Source organism: Lineus longissimus, chromosome 11, assembly GCF_910592395.1.
Source record: "Lineus longissimus chromosome 11, tnLinLong1.2, whole genome shotgun sequence".
NCBI lineage: Eukaryota > Metazoa > Nemertea > Pilidiophora > Heteronemertea > Lineidae > Lineus > Lineus longissimus.
In genome coordinates, this window is record NC_088318.1 from 16,707,388 (window position 1) to 16,725,424 (window position 18,037).

Genomic DNA, 18,037 nt, shown 5'->3' on the forward strand with positions numbered 1-18,037 from the left:
TCTATGACTAATTGCTGTAATCACTGTTGGGGATTCCCTTCTCTGACAGATTTTATCTTTTTACTTTGCTGATTGTGAACTATTTTGATTTCATAAATGTATGTTTCATGGTTTGATTGTTTTCCTTACATTTATTGATTGTCATTATTCCCTTAAATCCATTAATCTTTTCTAAACGATAGAGTATGCAGTGTCTAAAGTGTACCCGCCCACCAGACCATGTACAGAATTGTTGTTGTTGTTGTCACAGTATGCACTGTAATCTGTACATAACATACACTACAGTATGCCCTTCTAAGTTCTTCCTCCAAAATGAATTCTACATGCATGTATCACTGTATGGGATAGTGTGTACATATAGGCAGATGAAGTTGATAGGCCTTTTCGAAGAACTTGAATACGCTACCCCGATGTGGGACCCACACCGCACAAATGAAACACTAGGTCGAAATGGTCCAGCGTAGAACAGCGATGGATTACCCGATGACATAACAACACGTCAAGTGTCACTGACATGCACCGAACACTTGGATGGGTAACACTAGAGGAAAGAAGACGTCAGTCCCGAGTCATCATGATGTACAAGATCCTGCATCACTACGTCACCGTCGACCACATCCTCGCCAGGGCACTAGATGCTCAAAACATGCCAACTCCAGGGCCCTCCACTGCTCCAGTGTGTCCAAAACGCCACTGACAGCCACAAGTTCTCCTTCTTCCCGCGAACTTTAATGGAGACAAAGTCTTCAATTCAGAATGACAATGTCGACAATGATGCAATGATTGATGTCAAAAGTGAAAAAACTATTAAGGCCTGTTCACCATCTCACCCCTTGCACTTTTAAATGTATTTCCTTCTCTGGACCTTTTCAGATGTCTTACCAGGAAAAAGTATGACTGTAAATGAATGAAAAACCGATTTGTGCTTTTCAGAAAAATGGCTGGATATGGCGCTCCACCACCACTAGCCACAGGTCCTGGGACCATGTGCAGTAAAGTCGAGATCAGAATAGAATGCGAGGACCTGTTGAATAAAGACACAACATCCAAGTCGGACCCATGTGCTGTTCTCATGATGCTGAGAGGAGGCAAGCACTGGTATGAGGTAAGTCTTAGGGGTGATAGTGTAGATCAATTAAACAGTGCTATTTTGAGGAAAAAGTCACTGTTTTTCCGGATTAGGCCATTTGTATTTAATCCTACCTCCTCAATCAGGGCATCCCTCTATTAATGACTGCCTTAGTCAGTCCCTAGGGTGTCCTTAATAGAGAGGTTCTACCTAAGTTCTGTCCCTTCCTCATTATTAGAATCAGAATTAGGGGGTGTAACTGGTATTTGCATAACAACATTGAAATAGCCCTTCGATTCTGGGGTGTTGACCAGAAAAGGGACCTTCCTTATTCTCTGTCTCCTCGATCCGCTTATATTTGTTCTTCCACTCATTAGGTTGGAAGAACCGAAAACATCAAGAACTGCCTGTGCCCAAAGTTTTCCAAAGCCTTCACCATCGACTATTACTTCGAGGAAGTCCAGAAATTAAAGATTGCGGTATACGATATTGACAATGCAACACCAGAGCTTGATGATGATGACTTTCTGGGCCAGTTGGAGTGCACGCTGGGACAGGTAATATCATGATAATTCAATTCTATCAACCTCTGCTAATATTTCTTTCAACAAATTCGAATTCTAAAGGACGAGTAGAGTTTTTAGGGGAATTATTACCAAGCTGTTGGCTGCCTTCTCAATTTCCACTCTCTGGTTGTTTCCATTATGTTATTGCATGTATACAGGCGTATGCCTTTAAGTTCGGCCTCATAGTGGCTCTCTAGTGTCATTGTTTCAATTATGGATACCTCTTACATTTCCAGGTAGTGGCGTCTGCTCCCTACAGAAAACCACTGCTGAAGAGAAATGGGCACCCTGCTGGCAAAGGAAAGATTTGTGTAAGTTGCCAAAAATATATGATCTCGCCTTAGTTATATACACTGCAGTTGTGTAAAAAAGTATCTGAACACTTGGTATCTAACAAGTATCTCTGTCCCATTCAAGATAAGTGCATCACCTGAGGCTCAAACTTGAGTACAAAATGTATGTTGTTCTCCAGTATGCCATATCATTTTCAAAATATCATGAAAAGTTTAAGTAGTTTACTTCTTTTTAGTTTCTCTTCAAAACGATTTCCGGTTGGATTTTAATAATGTTACGTCTTGACGTATACTTGCCTTTCCAGGTTTTGGCTGAGGAATTATCTGGGTCCAATGAACTTCTTTTAGTCAACTTCAGTGCTAAGAACCTGGACAAAAAGGTAGGGAACTGATCGATTTGGCACAACGAGTTTTACAGGTGTGGAGAGAGCAAGTTGTCACCTGGAACTGATCTTACGACATGCTGCCATCTGGCTGACAGTTGAGAAACTACAAAGTTAAAAGCTCAGAGAATCCCTGGCCACTTTGGTGATAAATGACACCAACTTGAAACTCCAAAAGTGAAACACTTTCACTAGGTTCAGAAGAAAAAAAAATGTCAAGGTTCACAGTTTCTGTAAATTTTTGTTCTAGGCCATCCTTAAACATTTGTTTGCTTCCTATAACCCTACCATACCCCATCCTCTTGCAAACAGGGCCTACAACACGACTTCTCCTTACACATGTTTCCATTGAGGGAGTAAGTATGTATCAAGTGAAATGGCCTGATATTGTCAGGATGACCATACCCAAAACTATTGAGTGACCTCTAAATAGTCAATAATGTCAAAACCTATCTCATCTGTTGACTTCGAACCAGCAAATTTTTTTAAGGACGGCACTGTCTATTTTGACTCTTTCAATTCATTCTTTAGGATTTATTTGGGAAGTCCGACCCGTTCTTAGAATTCATGAAGATTAGATCCGACGGTGCTACGACTCTAGTCCATAGAACCGAGGTATGTGTATGACTGAACTGAATGGAATGCAAATTGTTAAACTGCTCGTCTTGCTTTCAGGATACTTTTGGCAAGTCTGACCCTTGTCTGGAGTTCCTGAGGATGAACGTGGATGGTTCAACCGCAACTGTCCATAGAACAGAGGTACTTTTGCATATCGATGTCTTGATGTTTACTGACTAGATATCATGAGTGTGTCGCATGCGGCTCTGCGGAGCAAAAGGGGGACATTAAAATACCCTCCGTCAGTCTATCTGTAGGTCGGTCCAGCCACTTGTGAATGTGATATCTGTAGTAATCAGTAACCATGGAAGTCAACTTTGGTGCTTGGGAACACATAGGGTTGATACGGTGGTTGGGCATGTTTGGTGTGCCCAAAAAATTAACTATCTTCTTGTGCTTTTTCTTGGCGTCTACTCACTAACTCTTCCCAAACTTGTCTCTTTTTGTTATTGGAACTCATCGAAAACAAGTTGTTAGTAAAATCCAGTAATGTTATTTTATTGTAGGGCATGTTTATGACCTTGAAACGGCAGAAGATATCAACGGTTATGGCTGGGTTTACATATAGTTGGCTTTGCCGGCATGGCTGTATATATTGAGCAACACCTCCTTTAATTATGGAAATGGAGAACTTATTTCAATGGAATATCCACCGGTGTATGGTATTTTAAAAAAGGCTTCATCTCACTCTATCACTTGGTGATTCTCTGCGTATTTTGTCTTCCAGGTAATAAAGAACACGTTAAATCCACAGTGGCGACATTTCCAAATGCGGACGCAGTCACTTTCTGGTGGTGACTACAACAGAACGCTTCAGGTGAGACCAGAATCAATTGACGCGTCACGCATCGACGAAATAGTTCTAATCAGAACACCTCTCTTTTAAGGACAACAGTTGTCAGTCCCATGGGTGTCCTTAATAGAGAGGTTCTACTGCATTTGTTTGAGTGCAATTGCCATAACCTTCTGTAAAGTGCCCTCTGTGTTGTTTATAAGAAGTAGAAGATGTACCTCAGTTGAGTGTCTGCATTCAACTCTCCTGCTCAGATAGTCAAAAAATTTTGCCACGTCCACTTTCAGGTGAACTGCTATGATTACGATAGTGATGGATCACATGACTTCATTGGAGGATTCAATACGACTGTCAATGAAATGTTGGAAGCACAAAAGACGTCGGTAAGTACCTATGTTTAGATGTGTTCACAGGTTCAAGTTTACTCTTAAAGAGTAAGTACAGTAGAACCTTCCCTCATAAGGACACCCTTGGGACTGTCATATGCTGATGGCCGCCCTTTACATCGTGTGACATCACAAGATGATCTAGTATTATGTCATTGTGACCTCTGTTGCAGCATTGTATGTCATTTTTGCAAGTACCTGCATGCAGACTCGATGATCTCTTAAATTTTTTCTGTTGTGATTTACCTTGCTGGTTTCTCACGGGTAAACTTTCGAATAATTTAACATGCAATCTTCTAAATCTCTAACTTGGGTTGTCTGATACTATATCAAAGAGATAAGAGAATCTGCCTTGTCAATTTGGAAGTCCAGTGTCTTGGTAAAGTGTTGCCACCTTTATTTGCTGTCACAAACTGCCATCCTTTTGAATTTCAGACCTGTGCCAAGGCCTCATTTTCGATGCCATTTAGTATTCGATACTCGTCTCAAATTTGCATATGAATGCTCTGTTGCAGAAGGTAAACAGATCATCAAGGTCCTTCCTTATCGTGAAGTGACTCTTGATTGGAAATTAGTCTGCCAGGTGGTTTGAATGGGATTCCTATGCTTCACTCCCTGGTGCCAAGCATTTAGTATATAGGCCTACACCTAGTATATAGACCTACACCTAAATGTGTGTACTGTTATACAAGCTGACTTGAATTGGTTTTATAGCTGCTTAGAAAAAATGACACTCTGTTGAGTACTACAGTAGGCCATGAATATGTAACAATTCAAATTATTGATTTGGAGCTTGAATGGGATGAATCTACCATAGATGGAAAAAAGGTATACTACCAACCATAACCCAATGGGGGAATTTTAAGATGCTCACACTTTGAGTTCCGAGAGGCACAACATTTTGTGTTGGTGGGCCTTGCCAAGTCTCCTGTGAATGCATTTTCTGCCACTATGATATGATGTCATATTATATCTTTACTGGCGTCGTAACTCTATTGGATTTTTGCCAGAGGTATGGAGTCCACTATAGGCTACTGTCCACCTATGTGGGATCTTTCACTTGCCCTGGCATAGACACTTGGGTACAGGGACCAAAGTTTTTAGTCTCGTCTGACGGACCTAAAGTATCTTATACGTTATACGTGTTGTGAAGACCTGGTGACTTGCAATACAGGCCAAGACAATGTTTTTCGCTGTGTAGTTTCTCTTCAACTTTAAAACTCTTCTAATTGTCAGCTCAACTTTAAAGGGTTAATGATAGATATTGTAATCATATTGATTACTAAGCATATGGATTCATGTCACGTCCAGGCAGATGTTGTTCTATGCGTGGTTCATGTCCCACACTGTCTAACCCCTCTAACAAGGTTAGATAACAACTTGGCGTATCGACTCTCTATATCTTTGTCAAATATAATCGGTGACAGAAGTGAAATTTAAGGGGATAACCTTGTTAGTTTATCTATAAATCTATTTGTTTTATTTGCAAAGCTATATTATCTACATACTCATGATACCAGTAGAGGTACAGAACATTGGATGATATGAATTAAGGCCAGTCAATGCTTTTACTGAAAACATCATGTACATGCACATTTACACTTGGCCTTTGTGTACGAAACTGAAGTAAAAGCATTACTAGTCATTATTCATATTACCCATTGTGTCAATAAGTGCCCATCCTCTTGCAAACAGGGCCCACAGCACGACTTCTCCTTACGCATGTTTCCGAGGGAGTAAGTAGTATCGAGTGAAATGGCCCGATATATTGTCAGGATGAGCCCTGCTAATTGAATGCTACATGTATGATCATAGACATACCCGTGCTGATGACAATAAGAAATTTTTCTGATTGCCTTACACATTATTTGAAAAGATCTGTGAACTTTGACTGTCAGTGATTTCAAACTCCCGAATCGATTAATATAAATCTTTACATTGTGATCTTAACATTATTTACATCAGAAATCACAGATCTATAAAGAGCTATAAAATGTAGAAAACTTATTTACAAGTTTCTGAGCACCAAATACCAGTTCCTGCCGAAAGTAAGTCATATCGAAGTATGGGAACATTACTTCCAAAGGCATATACTCAAGTTTCTTGAGCAAAATACATGTTATACATTTAAATAATATTGACAGCATGAAATGGATAAATAAAAAAACATAGTATATCCCGTACGCACATACAGTTCGTGTTTTGTTCTCAGTCCAACTGAAAATCGGCCAAAATCTGTAGTTCTGTAGTTGAATATATCTGTACAAACGACTAGGTCACTCTTGAAAGGTTAAAACCTCCTGTTATGGGATCAGTGTCAGGTGATGATCTTGAGATGTCATGAGGTCATGCAAACAGTATCCTCGCTTAAATCATGATATGATAGGAAAATCATGTGATAGTTTATGCTGGGCAAACTTGATCATGAAACAACTGTCATGAAACTTTGTCCAACGAGCTGATGGTTGTAGATTTCATATACTCATGACAAGTTAAAGGGAGAACAGGGGACTGGCCGTGAGGGGGCGACTACCTTTCAGAATGTTCAGAAATAAACGCTTATATAGGGGGCCTGTACGCTATATCATTTAGCTTCTACAGCCAGTCCGCTATCTCCTTGCAGTGGTAGCTGTGTGCCAGCTGATGGTCCATCATCGTTGATTCATTATACTTGTTTTCCCCTTTAAGTCAATTGGAAATCGACAACACAGAAGTTGGTATGAGTGCTGCCATCTTTGGGAGAATTCATTTCTTCATACTTGCGAAACGACGGCTGATCAAATTAATTTCGTCTTCGCCATACTCTTTGCGAATGTGTAAGGATGGAAACCGACAACACGGAATAGGTTATCAGTGTTGCCACCTTTTGGAAGAATCCTCCACGTGTGTTTCAAGTCCCGCACATCCACCGCCTAGCAGATTGGTTTCATGTTTACCATGTTCTCAGCGCAAGTGTAAGGAAGCTGTACAATCTTGAGAATGCTATCACAGACGTCCTTGAGCGGTTTGATACACGCAGCGAACGGCAGGAGGAGAACGTACAGCCAAGCGATGAAGAATCCGATTGGCCAGCCGAGGAAGATTAAGATGAGGAACCAGAGGATCGCCCAGAGTATCCCCGCGCCTGCTCCCTTACCGTCTCCAGATCCCATGATGCTCTAGCTGAAACAAATGGGGTATCGTTAGCGACAGAGTAAATATCGTTTCCTTTTTGAGGACAAAAATTTACACATGTATGGCCAAGTTTTGGCCAAGTTAGCATTGCTTGGCCATGGGGGCAGTGATATGCAGGGTTTTTGGCATGGTAGCTTTAACTTCCCAATTTTGATTTCCTGTTGGACCCATTCCTCAATGGAAACGGAGGTACATGTATGAGCATCTTGCAGTGCAAGTTTTTTCTCCCAGGCTCAGATTTCTCCTAAATTGCCAGGTGTCTTGTGTAAGATGATTTACCTCCCACAGGTTGCGCTGGTGAGTTGGCCTGACGCAACGTTTTTCTCTTGTTGTCCAAGCTAATCATGTCCCTTAACAGTTCATAGGCAAATTTCAATTTTGTTAGGTCCCCAGGGGCAGCAAAAGCTAATTTGCTTGGCTTTGGAGAATTGTAGCCGAAAGACCTGTCAAGATTCTAGGGGAGGGAAGATTGATCCTTCCATGTGCCTTGGAAGTCTCTGCAAAGTATTTTGCATTCGTTTGGTCTACTTACTCTAAGTCTTTGCAGTGATCCTCTCCTGACGTCCTCCTTCCTTCTTGGTCTACGTGCGTCCAGTGCAAACAAGCTACCAGCCTACACTCCTTGACCCAGCCTTATCAACCACTGGCAGTTCTGATTGTCTAAGCCTAGCTATCACGAGTCGAAAAGTTGAAGTGGGTTCCAACCCGATTCCAAACAAATCTATGTACATTGACTTAGACAAGTGTGTGATGGTCCACTTGTGATTTTGCCTTACTTATGCTGCAGCCAATCGTATATTCGTTTTCAACTTTACTCTCTCAGAGATCAAGTACATTATCTGTGAGACATTGTACAACATTTGAGCTCAACTTGTGCTGGGTTTGACTCTCTCACAATGTCCAATTAGAGAGTTTCTAGGTCAGCGGTATTATGCTCCTGGCTATAGAGTAGTGATTATGAATCAGTTGTTTTTCATTAATTCATGTGACTGAGAAAACTATCGGTCAAGTGATATTATGCTATTGTTCCGTCATTAACCCTTTGTGTAAGAAAAATCTTCACAAATGTGTTTCTTTATACTAAAAAACTTCCTCTTTGATGAAGTTTTCTAATACAAATTGAGCTTGGCAAATTTGTTAAAGTAAAAAAATGGATCTCTAGACTACCTAGTTAATATGAGAAGATATCAGACTGTATTAACCTCAACTTGAACTTTTAATCTTTAGAGGAGCTCCGGTTACTGCTGGGCTGGCAGGTACCAAGCTAATTACATGTTATCACAACTTCCCGCATAGTCGACAGTGGGACAGAAATTCGAAGATATGTTTTACACCAAAAGGTTAGTTTATTATGTAAAAACAGTTATTCTTTTAAAATACACATGCTACATATATATTCTCTGAAGTAGATTAGGCAGGAAACTTAATAGTTGCTGTTTACTGGATCATATTTTGAGATATCGCAAGTTCTGACTTTAAATCGTTGATGATATTGCAAGGTTTGCATAGCATTTGTCATTTCCCTGATAAGATTATGGATATTGAACTGAACATTGAACATTCATGGGTCACTTGCTGTTCTAGTGCAGACGGCTACCTTTTCAATTGCCTTTGTACAGATTCCTGTGCAGTGAGTACATTGTTCTGTGACTGCCAACACAGGCCACCATTTCGGTCCTCCATTGCGATTTGTGACTGGTGCATGATGATACAGAAATCATAACAACCAATTGGCCACGATTGACTGTTATGCTCAGTCTGAAAAATGATGCACACATCACTGACACTGTTATATGTGTGGGTTATATGTGGGTTTTAGTGAAACTGATCGCTATGATTTCTTATATCATCACGCGCCTGTGCCATATCCAGGTGTAATGGCAGTCTGTCTTGGCAGAGAGAATATCCTTCGATCTACTTGGACAATGGCTTCTTCAAAGACTACATATAAATCATCCACATAAATCATCATCCCTCCACCATCAGACAGTCCATATGCAAAAAACTACGTTTCGTTGAATATATTCATCCTCCTTTCAAATGGTATGAAGCAGTTCCTATTTGGTAACCAATGCACATATTGCCATGACAACGATATTATCACCAAGCAACCAGGTGACATTGTTGATGGCAACAGGATCCTTGGCACCTTGGAAATATCCTATCACCTTGACAACAGTGGTGTCCCCAGGGCAACCAGGTCACATGATTCATTGCAAAATGTCCATGGCAACCAGAATATATCCATGGTATCTCCTTGACAACAACAGTATCACCTAGCAACCAAGTGGCATGATACATGGCAACTGCATTCTTGGTAACTAGGATTGATCCATGTTATAGCCTTGACAATCACAATATCACCTTGCAACCAGGTGAAATAATCCATGGTAACAGATATCCTTGAAAACCAGAATATATCTTTTTTATCACCTTGGTAACCACAGTATCACCTAGCAACTAGGTGAAAAAATCCATAGCAACCATTTTGTTGGCAATGAGGGTTTTTCACTAGATGATTATCCACATATGATGCTTGTGAGCTGTCAGCAGTTAGTAAAGGTCCTGTGTTGCCATTATTTGTCTGGTATTGTCCTGTTTTTATCAGATCCAAACATCTACTTGCCACATGCTTTCATATTCATCATATTTTCTGCACAAGTAAGAGGAAGTTGTACGACTGTTAGAATAGCATCACATATTCCTTTCAGTGGGTCAATGCAGGCACTGAACGGAAGAAGCAATATGTAGACCCAGGCGACGAAGAACGCTATTGGCCAGCCGACAAACAAGAGCGCCAGGAACCATAAGATAGACCATAATATACCGGGACAGAAATCAGCTTTGCCTTTGCCCATTTTGTCGTTGTAGGTTGTCTATTGCTGAAAGTAGAAAATGGAAAACTCACTTAGTTCTGCATTCAGATTTTTGAATACAAATAAAGATAGAAACATTTTTTGAGATGCACACTTTTTGAGTATGATCATGACAAAACATTTAAGTAGCAAATGCAAAAAATCAACGAAACATGATGTCATTACAGGTTTCAGCAAAAACGCATATGGACATCATGAATATAAATGTTGGGTACGTCATTTATTGAAAGAAATGAGAGTGCAGAAGGACTCCATCTAAATTCAATTAAGCATCACACCACCAAATTATCATTGACCTAATCATTATCAGAAAACGACTCTGGTATTTTTTCTCTCCAAATTAATGATTTATTAGCTCAGGCAGACTGCAATTCCAAATATTTGTTTTTAAGGTACTTATATTAAAAAACCTATCGGAGCAGCTGTGGAATTGAGGTATCATGCCATGAAATATTTCAAGATGATGTATAGGGCTGGGTTAGAAATTCGATCTCCTGGCTCTTCACAGTTCTTAACCTATTGGAGTAAGGGCTCAAAATGGTTTAGAAGTCATCGCAGGTGGAGTTAGACTTTGTATAAGATACAAATAACATGTGAGCAAGCTCAAAGGCGTTCTGGTAAAGTACCTGTCCTGATCTGTGAGTACTGATAACAGCACTGGATATCAGAAAGAAATATTGGTGACATTCCTGTCCAGTTCTGTATGTACGTGCTGGTACGACTGATATCATAAAGAAATATTGTCAATAACGTAGCTGTACCTGTCCGAATCGGCACGTGCTGATGATTTCAAAAGGAAACATACAAGGGAATCATACAGAAACATACCAGTCAATCAGGTTCTGTACGTGTGGGTGTTGACCAGAGACAATATTGAAAGACAGCAATATTAGCAATAACCTGTATTGTTTTCGTGTTCACCCAAAGCAAGTTATATTAGAAAATCTGTCAGCTGGTCTGTCTGTTTTTCTGTGCATCATATAATCATCTGCCCATCCTAATTGGAGCTGAAAATTTATTGCAATTTTATCCACTCCTGACCTTTGTGGTACAAAAAGTATATTGAATGGAAAAATAGGGCTTGTTAAGAAATAGGATAACTTGAGTCTGGTCCAGTATTTGGATGAAAAAGGATATATCATTCATTCTCTTACCTGGGATATTTCCTAGGCCTTGGTCTGTAGTCCTATTAGAGTATGTAGCCTGCAACTGTAAGCCTACCTAGAGACTGCCAGATGGTAGGTGTTGTTATACTCCTATTGTGATATCATCTATAGGCCGTTTGGAAAATCGTTAATGCAAAAATGCAAATGAGTCTGTACAAACAACATGAATGCTGTGCGTGCATACCTTTGCAAATCATCAGTGTAATTACCTCGAGTTAGGATCGTACTCAAGTGTAGGGGCACTGTAGACGGGAACTTTTTCTGATTGTTTGATTTTACAATCTGTCTCAATATGATAAACCTTATAATTGTTATCGTCGAGAGAGCAACCAATTCACTGATGAACAAATCATAGCCCCACAATAATGTTCCAGTTTGAGACAGGGTCCCTATTCCCTTAAGTATTGCATCATTGGTTGTGTGAATTGTTCAGAGAGGTCCTCCCAGTGGGAGCAGTTTCGGACAACTTTACTTTAAAATTTCAGTACTTAAACAAACCACTCAACAAACGAGTATTCTAGAGCATTGCGTCGCTTTAGCCCTTACTATATATATGCAAACAGTCTCAGCATGTCTAGGTCAACTCTACACTGCACAAATACTATCTTCACCAACCAGAGCTAATATTTGCCTCCATTAAACCTGTACAGGGACAAACTATATAGTAAAAGGACGATCCTGTAGGACGAGCCTGCATAGTTCAAGGACGAGCCTGTAGGACAAGCCTGTATAGTACAAGGACGAGCCTGCATAGTACAAGGATGAGCCTGTATAGTTCAAGGACGAGGCTGTATAGTACAGAAATGAGCCTGTATAGTTCAAGGACGAGCCTGTATAGTACAAGGACAGACCTGTGAAGTACAAGGACGAGCCTGTAAAGTGCAAGGACGAGCCTGAATAGTGCATGGACGAGCCTGTCTTCATTTTACTCTTATTTTGCCTGCAACTAGATTTGCATGATGAATCCATTTCTATGAACTTTTGCACTGCCATATTCATTAATGGCCGAACGTTTCATTCTATCTAGTATTGATATCAACAATTCAATCCATAACATGCTCACCAGGCTCCTTGTATTGATTGACGCCACTCAATGGACTACAGTGACACAGGTGCACGGTTGTGAAATAAATCAATTTCCCTGGTTATTTCATGATAGAAATTGATATCAGTATATCATATTAGAAAAATACTAAAAAACCCATTCCTCACCTTCTATTTTGCAGAAAGAGTGGGAATGCATCAACCCCAAGAAACAAGCCAAGAAGAAGAGCTATAAAAACTCTGGTGTCATCATATTGAATTCAGTGAAGGTGAGACATTCGGTTTTGATAACATCAGTCAGTTAAACGACACACTCAGTTCTGCTGCAGTACTCATTCAACAATATCTAGTAGTTTTGTTTGGTGCTGATTCTGTCCTTAAAGGAGTATTGAGGGCCATGTGCAGCCCATCCTTCAATCCGACAAAACGGAACCTATATACAAATGTTCTCATTTCAGCTAACCAAAGAACACTCCTTCCTTGACTTCATATTCAGTGGACTGCAGATCAACTTTACTGTGAGTATTTGTGACCCGTGGATTCAATTAAAATGCGATTAAATACTGATTCTTTTGTTGTCCTTTTGCAAGGCACTTAGCCCAGTTTTGGTGTACGGACCTGGGAGGCTCAACTAAATGAGCCTTCATAAGAGGGCTTTACAAGATGACTTTACAAGTATCGGTGGTCACCAACACAGCCAGCATACATTCTTTATAGTGTTGGTGAAAGTCATATCCATTGGTTAGTTACTTGGTGTTTGATATCAATTTCTCTGACTTGGCATACAGAAAGATTGTAAATCTAACCAAGTATATTGGTGAGTAAAAACAAATGAAGGTGAGTGAAAATCAGCATAGAAAATCAACTTCTCTTTGTTTTCCTTCAACAGGTTGGTATAGATTTCACAGGATCAAATGGCAACCCATCTTCACCCAACTCTCTCCATTACATCAACCCTTATGCGCCAAATGAATATATGCAAGCCATATCTTCAGTGGGTGCTGTCTGTCAGGACTATGACACGTAGGTATCACCATCTTCACCCAACTCCATTACATAAACCACTATGAACCGAAAGCCTTACCATCAGTTGGTGCTGTCTGCAAATATTATTCTTGACACGTAGGTATTGAAGTGATTTAGAAATTTCGGAAAGAGTCCCAAGTTGTTTTTTCAACCAAACATTTAAAAAGAGTGAACAGCAATTTAACCCACCAGTTTGTGTGTGCAGACCCGTACATGGACCTTAATGTTCAACCCCTCTTGTTTCTCCCTTCCAGAGATAAGATGTTCCCTGCCCTCGGATTTGGTGCCTTCTTGCCTCATTTGAACGACACCTCACATGAGTTTGCCATCAACTTCAACCCTCAGAATCCATTCTGTGCAGGTAACTCTCCCCTTCTGTTGAAAAGCCACCAAGCTCACTTTGTAGGTTAACACCTTCAGCGCCGAACCACGTAGATCTACGTGGCCCAAACCCCCTCCCCTTTGAGCTGGTTATCGGAGTCTCATGGACTTCATGAAAGAACTACGCCATCTTCATCTTTAGGGCAAGGGAAGAACTGAAAAGACCTTCTGAACTTCGCCGTAGTCCAGAAGGTCTTTTCAGTTCCTACCTTGCCCTGAAGATGGCGATGGCGTAGTTCTCTCATGAAGTCCATGAGATTCCGATAACCAGCTCAAAGAGGGGGGATTTGGGCCACGTGGATCTACGTGGTTTGGCGCTGAAGGTGTTAATTAGGGCAGAGATCTGTGGCATGGTACATGTAGTATGAGGAGTTTGTTGGTTGACCTGCAGGGTCTGTCTGAAGCCAGGAAGTTGAAAATGGATTTGAGCTAAGATTAATTTGAAGTCAGTCCCAATACAATCAAATTAAAATTGTGAAAATGAGAGTGAGAATTTTGGTTCAGAATTTTTTTAGATGTCACCAGATGATACCAAAACTTAAGTGATAATTTTGCCAATATTTCAGGCGTACAAGGAATCGTAGATGCGTATAAGAATTGCATTTCCAAAGTGAAGCTGTCAGGGCCAACGAATGCGGCGCCTATTATCCATCATGTGGCTAACTTTGCCAAACAAGCACAGCAAACGGAACAATATGTAAGTGATTGTCATCATACGAGGATAAAACCACTCTGAAACTAAACTACTGTGGTTCTCTGCAGGAAATATCAGACAAGTTCTACTGTATATACAGTGGAACTTCCCTTAGTTGACACCTCTCTATTAAGGACAACCTCTCTATTAAGGACACTAGTTTTGGTCCCAAATTAGTTGTTTCCCTTCAATTTGACCTCTCTATCAGGACACCTCTCTATTAAGGACAGCATATGTCAGTCCCGATGGTGTCCTTAATAGAGAGGTTCTACTGGATATACCTAACAAATGACTTTTACTTGTCTCTCTGTTACAGTCCTACTTCGTTCTCCTGATGTTGACCGATGGTATCTTAACTGACATGAACAAAACGAAAGAAGCGATCGTCTACGCTTCTGGCCTGCCGATGTCCATCATCATTGTTGGTGTCGGCGGCGCAGACTTCAGCGACATGCAGGAATTAGACGGCGACGACGGTGTCTTGAGGTCACCGTCAGGTCACCCAGTGAAACGGGACATCGTCCAGTTCATACCGTTTCGGCAGTTTTCGAATGTAAGTTCTGCCACTGGTGATTCTGACGTAAGTGCTTAGAGGCTGTATAGGCATGGCTTGGCGTTTGGCTCAAAAATCGCAAGTCTGTATGTTCTTTTAACTCTACTGTTGTTAGCGATTCCTGGCGTTCCATCTTTCCTGTCTTGACCATTGTTGTTTATGTCGTATGACTCTTTAATTTGGCCCCATCTTCCAAATCGCTGTGTAAGTGTTGTATGACTCATATATTTTGTCCCTTCTTCGCAAACTCTCTGTTGATGTTGAATGACTCATTCATTAACACCTTCAGCGCCGAACCACGCAGATCTACGTGGCCCAATTCCCCCTTTTGAGCTGGTTGATATCGGAGTCTCATGGACTTCATGAAAGAACTACGCCATTGCCATCTTCAGGGCAAGGTAGGAACCAAACGATCTTTTCAGTTCCTGCCATGCCCTAAAGATGGCAATGGCGTAGTTCAGAACTTTAAATGACTTCATGAAAGAACTGCGCCATCGCCATCTTCAGGGCAAGGTAGGAACTGAAATGACCGTTTGGTCTTCTCAGTTCCTCCCTTGCCCTGAAGATGGCGATAGCGTAGTTCTTTCATGAAGTCCATGCTCCCTCATTAATTAGACTCTTTCCACCTCATCTCTATGTTAGTGTATAATGACTCATAAAGTCACCTCTTTCTATCAGGAGTTCTATCAGGATATGTGTTGAATAATTCAAAGATATTTAAATAAATTTTGTTAACTTTTCAGACATCAGCTGCTGAACTGGCCCGTCATGTCCTGTTTGAGATTCCTGGACAAGTGACCGGGTACTTCAAGATGATCGGCATGGCTCCACGACCGAGGTTGCAGTGAGGACAGGGGACTGGTCATCAGAGCCGAAGCTCATCCTTGTCTACCAGGGATAGCGCGTTGTCAGACAATGTAAATGTGACCCGTCACAGCAAAATTGTAATTTCAAAGTGAAATGTAGCATTTTCATTTTGCATGGCACACCCATCGAGAGATAGATCATTTGATGAGAAGATTATGGCTTGTGAACAGTGAAAGGTTTCCGCTTTGAATGTGGAACAGATGTCGGGTGCTTTCAAAAATGTTGTACAATGTAAACGCGCTAGTATAAGAAATTGTCTTTACTTTATAATTATTTGTACAGTCTCCTCATGAAGTGTATTTAACAACATGATCATGCTTCAAATAATTGTCTGTCTGTTCATGAGGAGAAATTTCCTTTAGTTTTGATATATTCAGTGTAAGCATCTCGGTGTCAATTGTTAGGTCTATGTCTGTAGGTGGCGCCACTGCTTGTAGAGTGGGTGAGAACGTTAGGCTCGCTAAATTGTTGCTTTGTCATCGGGAAATTCTTCCAATATAAGCTTCCTGATCAACTTTGGCGAATATTTATACAGGTTTTTTTGTGTTTTTATGAAAAATTATGGGTCAACGCCAGGGGTTCACCACAATATTCGCTGATTTGAACACCTTCAGCGCAGGTGAAGTTATTTAAAGCTGTGAACTACGCCATCGCCATCTTGAGGGCACGGTAGGAACTGAAAAGATCTTCTGAATTACGGCGTAGTTCAGAAGGTCTTTTCAGTTCCTCCCTTGCCCTGAAGATGGCGATGGCGTGGTTCTTTCATGAAGTCCATGAGACTCAGATAACCAGCTCAAAGGGGGAGGGGATTTGGGCCACGTAGATCTACGTGGTTCGGCGCTACGAAATTATTAGGGTGGTGAATATAAAGGGTTAACAGAATGCATATATCCAAGAACAAGACACCCATTGGAGATTTGCACCCTAACGAAATATTGAGGTTTAATTAACATGGCGGCACACTTGGGATATTTTGTTATTCCACAATGATGCGTCTGTCCTCTGAGGTGATGGAATATTTTAATTGCATTTTATTTGTCTACACTATTTATTTATTGTATACAACAGTCTTTCACATGTTTATCCATCCTCTTCTGTAGGCGACTTAATTTCTTGTGATTTGAACTTCAGTTCAGAAATATTGAGAGAAAAATGTACCGGTATGCTTTATGAGAAGCTACCAGACTTGCGGACATTCAGAAGATTTTCATCTGATTTACAAATTTGTCATCAGACCTTACAGCGCATACTATTTTTAATCTTGTGGAGGCAATATAAACTTCTGTTTCATGTGTCCGAGCTTTGACTTTGCAGATCTTAAAGGCCTACGCTGCTTGTTAGAAATTAGAAACTTGTAATTGAATTTGAAAAGTTCCAATTGGGGAAATACAAACTGAATAAAACATTGCCGTTGTGTAGATAGAGATACAAATACTATTGATACGAAGTTTCAGCAAATTCGTATGCATTATTACAACACTAACAAGCATTTCTATTTTCTTGGATCACCAGTAATAATAAACCAACGGCATAGGCCTACTCTATAAAAGTCATATAGGGTGTATATTTGCTCTACGGCTGATTCTGTTATGAATGGTCCCTGTGCATCATCTACCATAAGAATGGACAGATTTGTCAAAATAACTTGGCATTATTATTATTACATGTATTATGTTAATAAATTATAAGATATTATATCAATTGTTATTGTTTTGGTCCTTGTCCCTACTGAACCAGGATGCCTCTCATCCACTGTCTGAAGACTGCAATCATTGTTTCAGAACAAAACGATTGTCAATTTCTGTTTACAAAGATAAAGAAAGTTCAATTAGAACATTCCTTCAGTGTTTTCTTTCAATCAGAATTCCAAAGGTGTTCTATGTCAACAATGAATTGAAATGTCACATCCAAGTAATGGCAGGGCGTTCTGTCTCAACACTACAGTGACTTGAAATGTCACATCCAAGTAATGACTGGGTGTTCTGTCTATACCAATGACTTTAGATGTCACATCCAACGTGTTTTGTCACAATAATGACCCGAGATGGCACATCCAAGCATAGAATAGGTCGCGATGTCTTGATATATCACATCCAAGTGATGACTCTCGGTGTTCTCTCAAAAGACACTCGGACACTCTCCCGGTCT

At 40.5% G+C, this 18,037-nt stretch overlaps 1 protein-coding gene and 1 long non-coding RNA gene across 4 annotated transcripts; one reads left to right on the forward strand and one right to left on the reverse strand.

Annotated features, from left to right (window-relative positions):
* The first annotated feature begins 14 nt into the window (after positions 1-14).
* LOC135496408 (copine-3-like) lies at positions 15-17,590 on the forward strand. 3 transcript variants are annotated; one of them, XM_064785754.1, is made up of 15 exons: positions 15-98; positions 934-1,105; positions 1,447-1,626; positions 1,872-1,946; positions 2,234-2,308; positions 2,843-2,926; positions 3,657-3,746; positions 4,010-4,105; positions 12,551-12,637; positions 12,827-12,886; positions 13,258-13,391; positions 13,649-13,755; positions 14,342-14,472; positions 14,786-15,022; positions 15,766-17,590. In XM_064785754.1, the coding sequence occupies exons 2-15, from the start codon at positions 938-940 to the stop codon at positions 15,868-15,870; spliced, it is 1,629 nt and encodes a 542-aa protein (XP_064641824.1). In that variant the 5' UTR covers positions 15-98; positions 934-937; the 3' UTR covers positions 15,871-17,590. The 3 variants fall into 3 exon arrangements, with proteins under 3 accessions (XP_064641824.1, XP_064641822.1, XP_064641823.1); XM_064785752.1 differs by lacking the exon at positions 15-98 and adding an exon at positions 478-557; XM_064785753.1 differs by lacking the exons at positions 15-98; positions 2,843-2,926 and adding exons at positions 479-557; positions 2,987-3,070.
* LOC135496409 (uncharacterized) lies at positions 5,566-8,079 on the reverse strand. The gene is made up of 2 exons (XR_010448666.1): positions 7,815-8,079; positions 5,566-7,270 (listed from the first exon to the last, which is right to left on the reverse strand). It is a non-coding gene; the product is annotated as an uncharacterized LOC135496409 (long non-coding RNA).
* Positions 17,591-18,037: the final 447 nt, after the last annotated feature.